The sequence below is a fragment of the Pseudochaenichthys georgianus genome, chromosome 12, assembly GCF_902827115.2.
Source record: "Pseudochaenichthys georgianus chromosome 12, fPseGeo1.2, whole genome shotgun sequence".
Classification (NCBI taxonomy): Eukaryota; Metazoa; Chordata; class Actinopteri; order Perciformes; family Channichthyidae; genus Pseudochaenichthys; species Pseudochaenichthys georgianus.
The window spans coordinates 16,933,375-16,947,144 of NC_047514.1; the positions used below are offsets into that span (position 1 = coordinate 16,933,375).

Here is a 13,770-nt window from a genome sequence, read left to right on the forward strand (position 1 = left end):
CAAAGTCCAGTGGCTCCGCCTCAAAGTGTCAGAAACTTGTCACCAGCGCGCAGACCATAGAGGTTTCTCAATACTCTAATTTCCCCTCCTCGACTCCTTTCCTCGACTCCTATCCTCGATACTTAGTCCCGCCCACAGGAGATGCGAGCGGAGGACTGAGGAGGGGAACCGAGGAGAGAGGAGGGGAAGCTGCAGGCGGTTAGAGAAATGAGAACTCCTCTCCTCTGAGCGGTCATTTTAAGGAGAGACGTCCATTAATGATGACAGGAGGCACAGCAGCCCTCTGTCTGATGGACAGATGTGTTCATGACGACTTATATATTTACTTTTAATTAATTGACAGTGCGGTATAATGAGACAATAACATGCTACAGATGCGGATATATATATATATATATATATATATATATATATATATATATTAGTGCTGTCAAAATTATCGCGTTAACGGCGGTAATTAATTGTTTGAATTAATTGCGTTAAAATATTTAACGCATGTGCAGAATGGCCCGCCCCATACGTGCCACCAGTGGCAGCGCCAGGGTATGGCTGGGGTAGGCTACACTCATACCAAGAAATGGCTTAGCCCCACCTTGAAAAACGATGTTAAAGTAAGCAAAATAAAGTCTGCCAACTCGCGGAGTAAATTGCACAGACAGCAGTTAGTAAGATTGATTTCAGTAGCCACGGTTTTGAAAACTTTTGTCACGTAGTGATCGTCTTCTCAATAGAACATCTTTGATAACGGCGTGGTGTTGTTGCAGGAAGTCCCGACGGAGAATACTCTTGCTGTAGTACAGGGCAGAGCCATATAATAGTAATAATATGGCTCTGGTACAGGGGTGCACATAACTGGTACGCAGGTTATGTGCATAATCTGAAATGCGTACCGTCACTTGTGTCACAAAGCGCATTTGCGTACCGACGTACTTGTGAAGCTTTTCCAGAAGGCGGTTAGATCACCGGACGACAGAGTCGGTCTCCGTGTGCACAGACAGGGCTGCTGTTAACGTCGGTCTGTACAACGGAACTGTGCCCCCCCCCCCTCTGTCGACTTTCCTGAAGTACTCCCCGTTGATAGAAATCAACACGTAATGAATTAAGACCCCACGGTTTGATGATTGATAGGTGTGGGCTGTCTTTCATTTTGACATGCAGAAAAATGTTATAATAAACATAAATACTGTATGTTAAATGAATATATCCGCCTTCTTTCATTTATCTTTCCATTCCCACAACAATATACATAAATAAATGGCATATTTTGGACATAGTTCGAATGGTGATTAATCATGATTAATTAATTTTTAAACTGTGATTAATCTGATTACAAATTGTAATCGTTTGACAGCCCTAATATATATATATCAGTGGCGGTTCTACGGGGTAGCACGGGGTGGCAGCTGCCACCTCAGAAAAAGGCCTTGCCACCCCAGCTGCCACCCCATTTGGCAGCTTTGTTTTGAAAGAAAAGTTGAGGCTCATCGGACATTTATGAGAGAAAATCTCTAATGTCCGAGTGCAAGTGAATGCAGCACAAGACGCGAGCCTTGTAACCCCTCCCCCCCTGGCGCGAGCGTGGAAATATGATTGGCGGCGATTTCATTTGAACGGGGGACAGCTCAAAACGAGAAGCATTTCGGATCCAAGTAGACGGAAGGAATGAGGTATTTGCGGTCAGGGTATGGCTGGGGTAGGCTACAGCCATACCAAGAAATGGCTTAGCCCCACCATGAAAAATTATGTTAAAGTAAGCAAAATAAAGTCCGCCAACTCGCGGAGTAAATTGCACAGACAGCAGTTAGTAAGATTTATTTAGTAGCCACTTGTCTGGAAATACCGAAGACTAGAAACGGTTTTGAAAACTTTTGTCACGTAGTGATTGTCTTCTCAATAGAACATCTTTGATAATGTCTTCTGGCCAATCAGAATAAAGATAACGGCGTGGTGTTGTTGCAGGAAGTCCCGACGGAGAATACTTTTGCTGTAGTACATCTCTATATACATCGATACAACATTACGTGTTGATAGAAATCATCAACACGTAATGAAATAAGACCCCACGGTTTGATGATTGATAGGTGTGTGGGCTGTCTTTCATTTTGACACACAGAACAATGGGGGCTATCCACCCTTATCCACAATGTAAAGTAATTCACAGCCTCTTCCCTCTGTGAGGAGCAGCAGGTTCAGCTTTCAGAACACAGTAACACAAAACTAAAATGGCATTCATTTTTTAAATGTGTAGAAATAGATTTATTTATTTTTCTTCTCAAGAGAGTACCAGAATGTGTATTTGATGTTAGTATTTCAAAAAGTCTCCTGGGGGAGAATCCCCCCCAGACCCCCCTGCAGGGGTTGGGTTTTCAGCATGTCAACTCTTTCACTTGTGGGAACATTGCAGGATTGGCTCCAGGTCGCCCTTTTTATTTACTACAAGACAAATGTGCCTTTTTATTTCATACAGTTCAATTTGGATTGAGACAGGGAAATTATCTAAACCTCACGTGTGGCGTTTCACTGTCAAGGCGAGCGTGTATGTAATTACATTGCAAATACTGACTTGAGCCCCACCACTGTATGGGTTAGCCCTACCATAGATTACCCAACACAAATACTCTGGATCCGCCACTGTTTGCGGTCTACAATGACAGAGAAGAGCCTGTCAAGTTTGACTGTACTCAGCATTGAATCAAAACGCACCATAGCTTTAGATCTTAATAAGTTTGTGAGGCATTTTGCTGATCAAGATGGTAATCGCCACATTCAGCTGTTATAGGCATGCCAACTTGATGCTCTGCTCACGGATGAGTCGATGAGAATAAAAAACTGTTCAGATGATGACCTTACATGTGTATCACATTTGTCTTCTTTGTGGGGTTCTGCCCCCAAAAAACTGTTTCAAGTCCTGAGAATGTCAAATAAGACGGTGTGTAAAACTACACTGCCCAGCCAACAGAAAGTAACCACTTTGATTGAACTAGGCCAGTAGGTAAGGACTTTCCACTGGATAATAACTGCAGCGATGTTGTTTTAGCTGAATACACGTTTTTTAACCCTAACTGAGGCAGTTAGTCACTTCTTTAATATTTGTTCTATCTGATGTAAAGTCAAGGTTGTAACTGTTTGCAATGAAGTTGTGGGGCGCTGAACTGTTCTTTTGAATATTTTGATTTATGATAGTAATTACTTGTCTTTCAAATTTGAAGGAGGGTGAGCAAGCATTTTGAGGAACATTCATCATTAACTTAAAATATAGTTTATTTAATAATAACACTGAATATATGAATCATAACAGTGATTGACAGCCGATAGGAATAATATGATTGTTAATATTATCATATTCATACAGACACACATCGACGAGACAGTTAATTAATGTACTTATTGCAGCAGTCTTCATAGATTTGGTACCCCTGCTAGTCTAAGAGTGAAACAAACTCATTCAGTTATTGTTCAGTTAAAATTCATTCAATTATGTCTGCCACCTTATATATGTATATGTAAGGCTTTACTGATGTGCCACAATAATGTCACCAAATGTTATTGAGTTAAAATATCAATATTGTGGCTTTCCAAGTTAACATTGTTGATATGACTGCGATTAAATCAGCATATACTTCTGCCAGGGGATGCCATCTCTGAAATTCTCCTGCCACCCCATGAATATTTGTCTAGATCCGCCCCCGATATATATATATATATATATATATATATATATATATATATATATATAATTTCAGAATCAAATAAGTATGAGAGCACTCTCATAATAACGTAACACAATCAGAGACTGGATATATCCCCCCCCTCCCTCTGGTTGCTGAAATGGGGAATTGAAATTACGGGCCAAAAGTTGTATTTGCAAGTATTAAAAGTAAGCACAGGACACCAAACCAACTGAGACCCGTCTGTCCGTCGCATCGACGCACTGTACAGTACAACACACACACACCTAGACACTGTACCACACGCACCTACAGCTCCTAAAGCATAATCAGGCTACAGCCGTTGTGTATTTTATTATGTGAAGCACTAAATGGTCTTAGAAAAATATCGACTCTTTGTTTGTAGATATCTACTAAACTAAAGCATACAAATACAGAGAGTAATGTAGGCCTGTTATACTGAGTGATATATATATTTTACACACTGCTCTGCTTTCTGCACGGACCTCACAGCTGTTCTCACTGTAAACATCGCGTCGCCATGAAAGCAGTTTCTAAAATAATATCCAGGGGATGGATGCAGAGCTGTCATTGGCTGAGATAAGTCCGGCCGTGCGTCACGCCTCCATCATTCCCGGAAATGCGTCCGCGGAGGAGCCGTGGAGGACCCATCAGTGTCTCCTCGGTTAGAGATGCTCGATACTCGGTCCTCGATGTGCATTTAGAGAAATGAGATGTCCTTCAACATGGCGCGCTGAAATCAATTTCCGGGTCACTACCGGAGGACCGAGGAGTTGAGGAATCGAGGAGGGGAAATTAGAGTATTGAGAAACCTCTCATGGCGCAGACAGACTCCGCGAGCAAGAGAGGCTGACACTCCTGCGAGCGAGCAAGAGGGCTGTCTCTCTCGCGAGCGAGCGCATAGCCGCTCGCGGGGGTTTAATCTGCACGCGAGGGTCATTTCACACGCGTGTAAAAGCACATTTTCCGCTCGTGAGTAGCTAGCTTGTTTTGCGCGCTAGAATATTGACCCAAATCTGACTCCATTGTAAAATGAGGCCGAAGATGACTTGTGCTCTTTCAATAGAGATTTAGAGAGGATGAAGCCTTATGTGGTCTGGCACAAAGGTTAGTCTGTGTCCTTCCTGGAAAATGTCCATGGAAAGCTGGAATTCACAATGTGTTCAGCTCCAGATGAAAATAAACCTTCTCTAATGGTTTCAATCTCAAATACAAAATGTCAGAGGGACAATATTTCAGCTGAACAGCTCCTAAAATTACAGAAAGAAGAAGTAGAGATGTGAAGAAGTTTACCAAAAAGGCTCAAACATTGTTCTTGGCCAGAATAGGCTTTGTTATAAGCAGGTGGATATCAAAAGCACAGTGAGAGTGCTCCATTGTGTGCCAGCAGTAAATACTTATTTGGTAAAGGAGTGACACGTGACTGCCACATGGCTGCTGGTCTTACACATCACCAGTTTTATTATCGAGCACACACACAAAGAGCTGCTGTTCTCTAGTCAAGACGAACTGTCTGACTTTCTCCTATTTGCACTTTAGTACCCATTAAACATTATCTCAATCAGTCAACATGAGATATAATAGGGCTGGCCTACTTAGTTCATTAAGCAAAAGCTCACAATTTAAAGATAGTTTTGTGTTGAATGAATCTAAGTCCATTCTTCGCGCTTTAACAGAGCAAATATTTAACCACTCACTATCGGACTTGACCTATGGCTACACATCATTTCTCCATTCAACTTTTCATTAGAATTGGATTTTTTGAAATAAGTGATTTGACATTCTGAAGTTTCCAAAAGTGTGATTTCTACTCGTGATTTCTTAAAATTCCCCTTTCCCATTTCACTTCTCTGATTTAAAAGTTCCTCCAAAGTTAAGAAATTATTTACTTTTAATTTCCCATCTTGCCAAGTTAGATAATAAAACATAAAGCCGGAACCAGGTGGTTAGGTTAGCTTAGCCTACACACTGAAAACATCAAGAGAGCTAGTACATCTATCTCCAAAAATGTCATATACCTTTGAAAAAGACTTAGATTAAACACTCTACTTACTCCGTAGTACAAGTTCTTGGCCAGGGTGTGGATGAGGACCATCTTGCCCGTGGCAGCAGCCCCATACAGGCAGATGGATGCGTAGAAGTGGTTGTACCAGAACATGGAGCTGCCCAGCAGAGTGACGAGCAGAGCAAGTATCAGCACCGACAGCAGCGTGACGACCCAACTCAGGACTGCTACACCTGTGGCACAGGCCAGTTCCCGGACATATCGGCCACCTGAGGGAGATGCAGATGAAAGGTAAGTGAAGACCAAGCATCTAACTCTTCTAGAGCAAAGAGAAACAACAATTGTGATTTGACTCCACAAGCCAATTATTTTCCTGATTAATTGATTAACACTTGGTTGTAAAATGTCCATCCCTGCTTCTCTAAGTAATTATAATATCTGTATATGTTTTATCCAGCCAGGACATAAAGATATTAATTTTCAAATAATACAGAAAAATCCACTTTTTCTGATATTTTTTCATGAGAAGATTTCTTAAAAGTTTAATCGATTATTAAAATAAATGGCCAATATTTATTGACTGTTGACTAATCATTGCAGATCTATCTGCAAGTTTGGACTGGGCCATTCTCATCTTACAGTTTGCAAGAAAACACTTTAATAATCCCAAAGGGGAGAACACATGCATCCAACACAGGAAATGGAGACCTACCCCCATTGCCTGGCATTGAGGCTTTCTTAGCCAGATAGAGGAAGGTGGCTGTGGCTACCATGTAGTTCAGGATGGTGCCTACACGGGCAGGGTAAGCCACCACAAATACCCCCAGCAGGTCGTAAAACACCATGTTGCCATGACGATACTCGGAGGAATCGGCCAGCTTCTCTGAATTCACAAGGTACTTTAGGACCGCCAGGATGTTGTCGCCTGTAAACAGGAAGCGAGTTTCAAGGTGAAGAGGTTCAAAGCTGACACAATGAAGCCATTGAGCTGCATTGATTTCTGCAGTATAGAGACAACCAGAGGGCTTGATCCCAACTTTAAAAACGGACACATAATAGAATAGAAAGAGACAAAATGGGAAATACTGAGTTTAATCTATTTTGGTTTTCGGTTTCCACCGTTTGTTTCCACCCTAACATTAACAGGAAGAAAGTGTTTGATATGACTGAACATGAAAGCGATAACTTTCATAATGACACAAAGGGTTCATCTTTCAGAGCTGAAACAACACAAGCAGTACATTTTATTGCTGACTCAGAATCACCTTGTGACCAGCAGGGACCGGCTACACTGACGTAATGCTCTGTATCATCCCTGCACGGCCACCCAGACAGAATCTCTGCAGCACACATTGTTAGGTCTTCACATCTTTCACTACTTTCTGAAAATGTAATGTATTTTAATGTTATGCTTTGTTAGCCCAATCCCTAAACTACAAAAAGCGAAAAAAGGCAGGAAATCTCCATATTTCAGAGACTTAAAAGGCATTTTCTGTTACTTTTGCATGAAGGATAAATTAAAACAATTGATTGAATTTCAAATACCTGCTGATTTTTTTTCTGCCATCTACTTTCCATTGCAGAAATATCCCACACATACTTACAAATCCTTAGATACAAATTCATAAATGTATACTACCTTTAATGCTCTCCCACATATAACCTCTTAGCCTTGAATACACTACTCAAGTGTTTTCATGGTGTTTATGAGTGTTTGATGTGTGTACGCAAATAACACAGTAGTGTGTCAAAGTGTATGATGGCGTATGTGTGAGTAAGCTTAAGTCAGATATATGACCTAAATGGCTTCTCCTAGTTACTCAACAGTTGTATACCAGCATGTGGGACATGTAGAGGACTTCTAATGCAATTGGCTAAACAAATACGTATAATGTAGTTAACAATCTGGCAACGTAAATGATCAGTAAGAGGTCGCTGTGTGGGTTACTGCCACCCGAGGCCAAGTCTCTTTTATCTGTGCTGCACTATGTCACACACACACACACACACACACACACACACACACACACACACACACACACACACACACACACACACACACACACACACACACACACACACACACACACACACACACACACACACACACACACACACACACACACACACACACACACACACACACACACACACACACACACACACACACACACACACACACACACACACACACACACACACACACACACACACACCTCCATTGTTCTTCCGCCTGGTAGGCTCACTGTGGCCTAAAAGAGTAAACAAGTGAGTGTACAACATCTACTTGTTCTTGTTGGGTTTTCTGCTTAGCTACACCGTTCTTCATAGTGACAGACCAACATCTCTTCTTTCCAAATACAACTATGACAACACAAAAACAAAGATAAGATTAATTTAAGAATGATATTTACTAACTTTACTCACACTGCCATTTAATAGTTATATTGCCAAGCTCTTAGGTATATAACTCATTATAATGACTGACTCTAATGTAGGCCATTGACTACAAATTCCCTCTACCTATATCTACGATCTCACTTCCTCTGTGTAATAATTCAAGCCTTTCATTGAGAATTACTGTTCGCAGAATAAGAGGAGGGAGATGTCTAGTTCCTGCTGATGGAGAGAGGAAACATGCCAACAGTCTCAGGTTTAAGTGCTGACTGGGACTGGATGTGTCTGCTAAGTAAAGCAAAAAAGTATTCAGCAACACAGATGCACAAATGAGGGCAAGTGCAACAGTAAAGGTGTGTGGCTGCAATGTACAGTGTTTACACGCGTGTGCATTTCTTAGTTCTCAGGGACATAATGAGATCAGCAGAGTGCTGACCCGTCTGAAACAGAGGGACGGAGCACAGCATGTGTTGGTGACAGAAAAACAGCGTAGGCAGTTGTTTTTACAACTCAGGTTGACTGCTACAGTGACCGCTCTCTCCTTCACAGAACGAAACAACCAGTATCTCCCAAGTGCTGAATCTATTTGCAATGCGTGGTAAATAAAAGCACAAGATGAAACCTATGTGAGTTTAGTTCATGTTGGTATACTAGGGGAGGAGTTGAAAATATCATGTCATGCTTATCCTGGTCAAATTAACTGCAACACATAGTAGTATACTGATAATCATCAACATATGCTTTAGTAAATGGCACTGAACCGTACTGGAATAACTTAGTTGTATAAATAAAAGATAAACAAATAGCAACATTCTGTAAATGTGTTCCTTTTTACATGATAATTCCTGTATTTTTCTAATCTGACTATTTTGCACTTTTCTATCAATACAATGAGCTAGACAGCTTTTTAAAGGATATTCACAATCATCCAATGACTTGAAATTCATCAAATTCAGTCCTATATAGTCCCCGCAGACTGCGTGCGTGCGTGCGTGTGCGTGTTGCATACCGGCTCTCTGAATGGAGTCGGTCAGGATCCTGTCAGCGGTGTCGTACTTGGTGTGATAGATGAAGCCGTTTTCAATGAAAGCCAGATCAATGCCTATAAAGATAATAAATAAAAAGGAGGGAGAAAAATAAATAGAATAAAAGCGCATTTAATGAATCGGCCACTGGACAATTTTGACACATAAATGCTCCATACTTCAAATATAGATTTCTATTTTTGTACTTTAAAGACTGTTCTGCATTACCTGGGATGTTTCCAAAGTCCCTGTAGATGCGGAAGTCAGTATCAGAGGGGATGATGCCGCTCTGAAAGACCTCCTGGCCCACCACAGAGGCAAAGGGGTGTTTGGCTGCTTGAACGTAGGCCTGGACCAGCCAAGGGTTCTCTGGACCTTTAGGGAACAGGAAAATAAATTATAGATATTTTATATATCGGACAACTATCTCATCAAAGAATAATTATCCTGTATGAAAAGGTCTATAACCCTATTTCTTTCTGTCTTTGATTGTAGCCGTTTTGGTGTTTTAGGCATAAGCTTGTTTGTGTCACTTTCAGACAGTTCACTTGTTTAACAGAAAAAAGGCATTGCAATTATTTGAATGCTTTTCCAGTTACATGAGAAAGATATGCGTACAAACAAATATATGCAAAACTAAAATGCAGAGGATATCAGAGGGAAAACATGCTCATAAAAAAACAGAACTTTTGTTTGATACAGTACCTGTCTGGAAAACAACTTCTTTGCCCCCAACACCTGCAGCCTCCAAGTTAATAAAGGCTCGCACCTGCTTTGCCCATGGATGCTGAGTAATGAAACCATGACTGGCCTGATGGAGAAGAAGAATAAAAAAGGGGACAAATAGTTAGAGAGGGAGGAAGTTAGAATGAAAGAGAGGGAAACACAACATAAACTAGAAAATGCATTTCCTGCAGGAAATGCGTGCGAATGTTGTAAAACATTTGTGGCTGAATTTAGCTGAAAATGCAGAAAAAGCTGAATATTGTATTAGTTGAACAGTCTCTGTAGCTGCTTTCAGCTACAAAAACCAAGTAAGTGTGTTGCTGAACTTAGCAGAGAAATGCAGAAAAGTGAAATTATTTGAATCAAAATTGTTCCAGCTCAAATGCATTGCAATGACTTCTGTTTGTCATTGTTTGTTTCGGTGCTGAGCACCTAATCATAACACCTGTGTCGTGTGTGAGTCCAGAGATCAAAGGTGTCCATGGTGACGACGTTATCAAACACCTGTGTGCAGAGATCACAGGTTTCCATGGTGATGTGCAGTGATCTGTGAGAGGAGAGCCTTTCCACTGATCTGAAATAAACCTCTTACATTTGAACGTTTTGTTGAAGAACCGTAGCAGCTTTCGGTAAAATATCAACGCGTGAAGCATGTCAGGACCGTGAGGAGCATCGGAGTCTGCTTTTTGTGCACTTTCGGGTCAATAATGTGGCATTTTTGGCCGATTTACTAAAAGGTGTGCAGCTGCTGATGTGAGGAAAGATCAGGCTGAATTTACAATGGGCCTTAATGGAGACATGTTGAAAGCTTTTGTGACTTCATGCCCTCAATTGTTTTTTATTTTTCAACGTAGGCGACGTTTTCAAGGAAAATGATGTCCAAGGAGTGTAGGGTTTGGGAGTTATGGCAGATTAAAAAAATTAAATTGGGCGAATTTCCAGCACTCCTGCACTCTGTTTTGAGATCGAAGCACTCTAGACTTAACGAGCTGCGCAATACACACTAATGTTAAAATCTGAAGAAGGCCTCTTTACCAAGCTCCAAACTAAGTTAAATATCTCAAAAAGTGTAAAAGATATCAAAAATCTGAATACGATTTTAATAGCTGAAGGTCTTGTGATCATTCTAAAGTTGGAATTAAGTGTCTAGCTGAAAGTATGTGGAAGGAGTAGCATTTGGCGCAAGGTGTAGGTAAAAGAGAATTTGAAGGTTCCTCCCATTGAGTTCCATGTTAAAAAAAGAGTTTAAAAAGCTTTTCCCATCATGTGCTGCAAAGGCTGAATAGTTTGATATTTGAATGGTTTCTGTAGCTGAAAGTATGCTGAAGTTATCCGACGGCAAAATATCGGTTGAAATAATAATAAGAAGATTAAAGAGAAACAGAAGAACTATAGTGGAATGCTACTAAATTTGACACTTGTCACTTAAATGTACCTGCAGGATATTTTCCTCCGCCCCATTAAAGAGGAAGACAACTCCATGAAGAAGAGGAGTGGACTGATTGGCCAGAGAATGGAGGACCTCCAGCATCACTGCACAGCTCACTGCATCATCACTGGCACCTAAGACATGAAACCAGTGAGTGTTTGTCAAAAATACAAAAAATAAACCCAGTTTTTACTTGTCGTTCACATTTGCATCAGGCAACAGAAGCTTGGCACCTGTTTACAAAGATCACCCAACTTTCCAAAACTCTGTGGCTCAGTCTGAGATTAAAACACATGGAGGAGATAGGGCTGATGTGTATTAAAATATCACAAACACTTGAGAATGAAGGCTGAGTGCAAACATGTGAAGAATGTGACTAGCTGGTATTACCCCGGTGGATAATGGTGAGAGCACAACGGAGAAGGGGGTAACAGTGAGAAGAAAAGAAAAGAGCATGTGAACAGGGCATGTGATGCGATAAGATTACACAGGTTGGTGGTGACGAGGAACACAATTGACTGAGGATAAAAGGGAACAAGAATGCCCGAAGATCAGAGAGCCACACTCAGACATCATGTGCTCCAGCTTTCTGGATTGACTGTGTTCACGAGGTTCAGACCAGAGCCTGTTCACTGTCTGTCTGCGTACCATTCATGCTCCTGTCGCTGCCACTTATGTCAGCATCATATTAAACCTTGTCCCCCAAAACAATCTCTGAGAGTGTAGAAAATGGCGATCACATAGAAAGCCTGAATAGTTCCCCTGTGCCTGTTCATAATGTTAAGTAAAACAAAAGTGTTCCCCCCCCTTTTTATTTTGAGCAAGAACAATTGTGGAATAGCCTCCCAACTGAGATACGGGATTGTCCCACTCTCAATCATTTCAAAGGTCAACTCAAAGAATGGTTGAGAAACAAACAGACGTGCAATCACCGCTAAATGCACTTTAATACAGGGGTATCTCCTTTTGCACTTTATGTAGCTTTTGTATCTTCTCTTGCACTTTATATGTCATTGCTGCTATATTGTATTACCATGGCATAAATACTTGTGTGTGCTGCTCTTGCTCTCTTGCACTTTTTGCATAACATGTATTTTGTTTTTACAATGTTTGTAAAATGTACATTTCTTAAATGTTTTTATGTGAGGGACTGCGGATGGAAATGAGCTGAAAGCTAAATCTGGCACTGTTACGCTTGACACATTTTAATGTTTGAAGTGTTCATTACCGTGCATTGTCCCTGCGAAATAAACGATTACATACAATTATGTACAGTTCCTTCCCAGATATCAAAGGCCTGGCAGGCAGCATTTGGACAATATAATCTATGTGTACCTTCCTGGTCCACACCTCTTGGATCTACTTCTTTTTGCTCCTGTAGCTGTGTGTGCTCATGTGTTTGTATTTAAGGGGGAAATATGTCTCTCCAGCAGGCACAAGGGCGTGGTGTGCAACTCTGAAAGTTCCCGAATTTAGACTAATAAATCATGCCAGCACAGCACACCACAATGTGCAATCTATCATCAACAAACAAGGTTATTACTGTGCAGCGTAGATATGATGCAGGCCATTTGCATGCCCTGATATCCAAATGATGTGGATTGGTTGAATTTCACACTGTGTGGTCCACATGACTACTTTGCCAACCATAGGGCACAAATGAGGGCATTTTTATCATAAAACACATTGAGACCTGGAGACTTATGGCTTTTGCACGCTGTAAGAAAAAAGCTGCATGTCCTCAGCCATGCTAGCAGCTCTGTAAGGCTGTATATATAGCTATATTATCATACTAGCATGCTAACCATAACATTGCTAGTATGTTGATATTAGGAAATAAATTATGTTTAACATATCTGCTGTTTTTTTTTTTTTAAACTTAAGTTCTGCTAATAATCTAAACATAAAGTAGAGTGAGGTTTCAGGGGTTGCTTTTCACAGTTTATCCTCTGGGCACCATGAATGCCTGACCCAAATGTCTTGACAAACCACCACGTAGTTATCAAAAATATTTCACTGTGAGAAAAGAAAAAGCACAGAGGATTCCCAAAATCAGTGTGCTTCAACACCCCCTAGAGCCGCTAGCTTGGCTTTAAATACATATTTTAATAAATACAAAGGAATAGACTATAAAAGGCTCTTCAGAACAGTATCAGGACATGACAAAGCAATATAACCTAAAAGCAGACACCACAGGTTCAAATTGTGGATATGCAAGATGGCCCTTAAGGAACAGAAAGTTGTAGAAGTTGAAATCAATTAAAAAAATAGTTATGATCAAATATAAAAGGTGTTGTTGTTCAAATGTATATTCACTTGTATTTACAAATTGATATTAAGTCCTTTCCTTTCTGGGAATTCAGGTTTGAAAACAGGTGGGAATGGATTCTGCATGCTCTTACATGCAAACTGAGTGCTAACACTATTCACCTGAGGCTAAAACACTTGAATTGAACTCAGTTCTCAATAGGCAGGATCCTAAAGTATAGGAGGAACGTT

The 13,770-nt window shown here is 40.7% G+C and overlaps 1 protein-coding gene across 1 annotated transcript in view; it reads right to left on the minus strand.

Moving 5' to 3' along the window:
* Positions 1-13,770, minus strand: part of LOC117455962 (endoplasmic reticulum metallopeptidase 1) — a 31,231-nt gene that overhangs the window by 14,159 nt on the left and 3,302 nt on the right. Inside the window, exons 3-8 of the mRNA XM_034095636.2 lie at positions 11,278-11,405; positions 9,822-9,927; positions 9,345-9,491; positions 9,101-9,193; positions 6,407-6,619; positions 5,743-5,963 (exon numbers count right to left, since the gene is read on the minus strand). Coding sequence (XP_033951527.1) covers positions 5,743-5,963; positions 6,407-6,619; positions 9,101-9,193; positions 9,345-9,491; positions 9,822-9,927; positions 11,278-11,405 — 908 coding nt within the window. The remainder of the gene's footprint in view (positions 1-5,742; positions 5,964-6,406; positions 6,620-9,100; positions 9,194-9,344; positions 9,492-9,821; positions 9,928-11,277; positions 11,406-13,770) is intronic.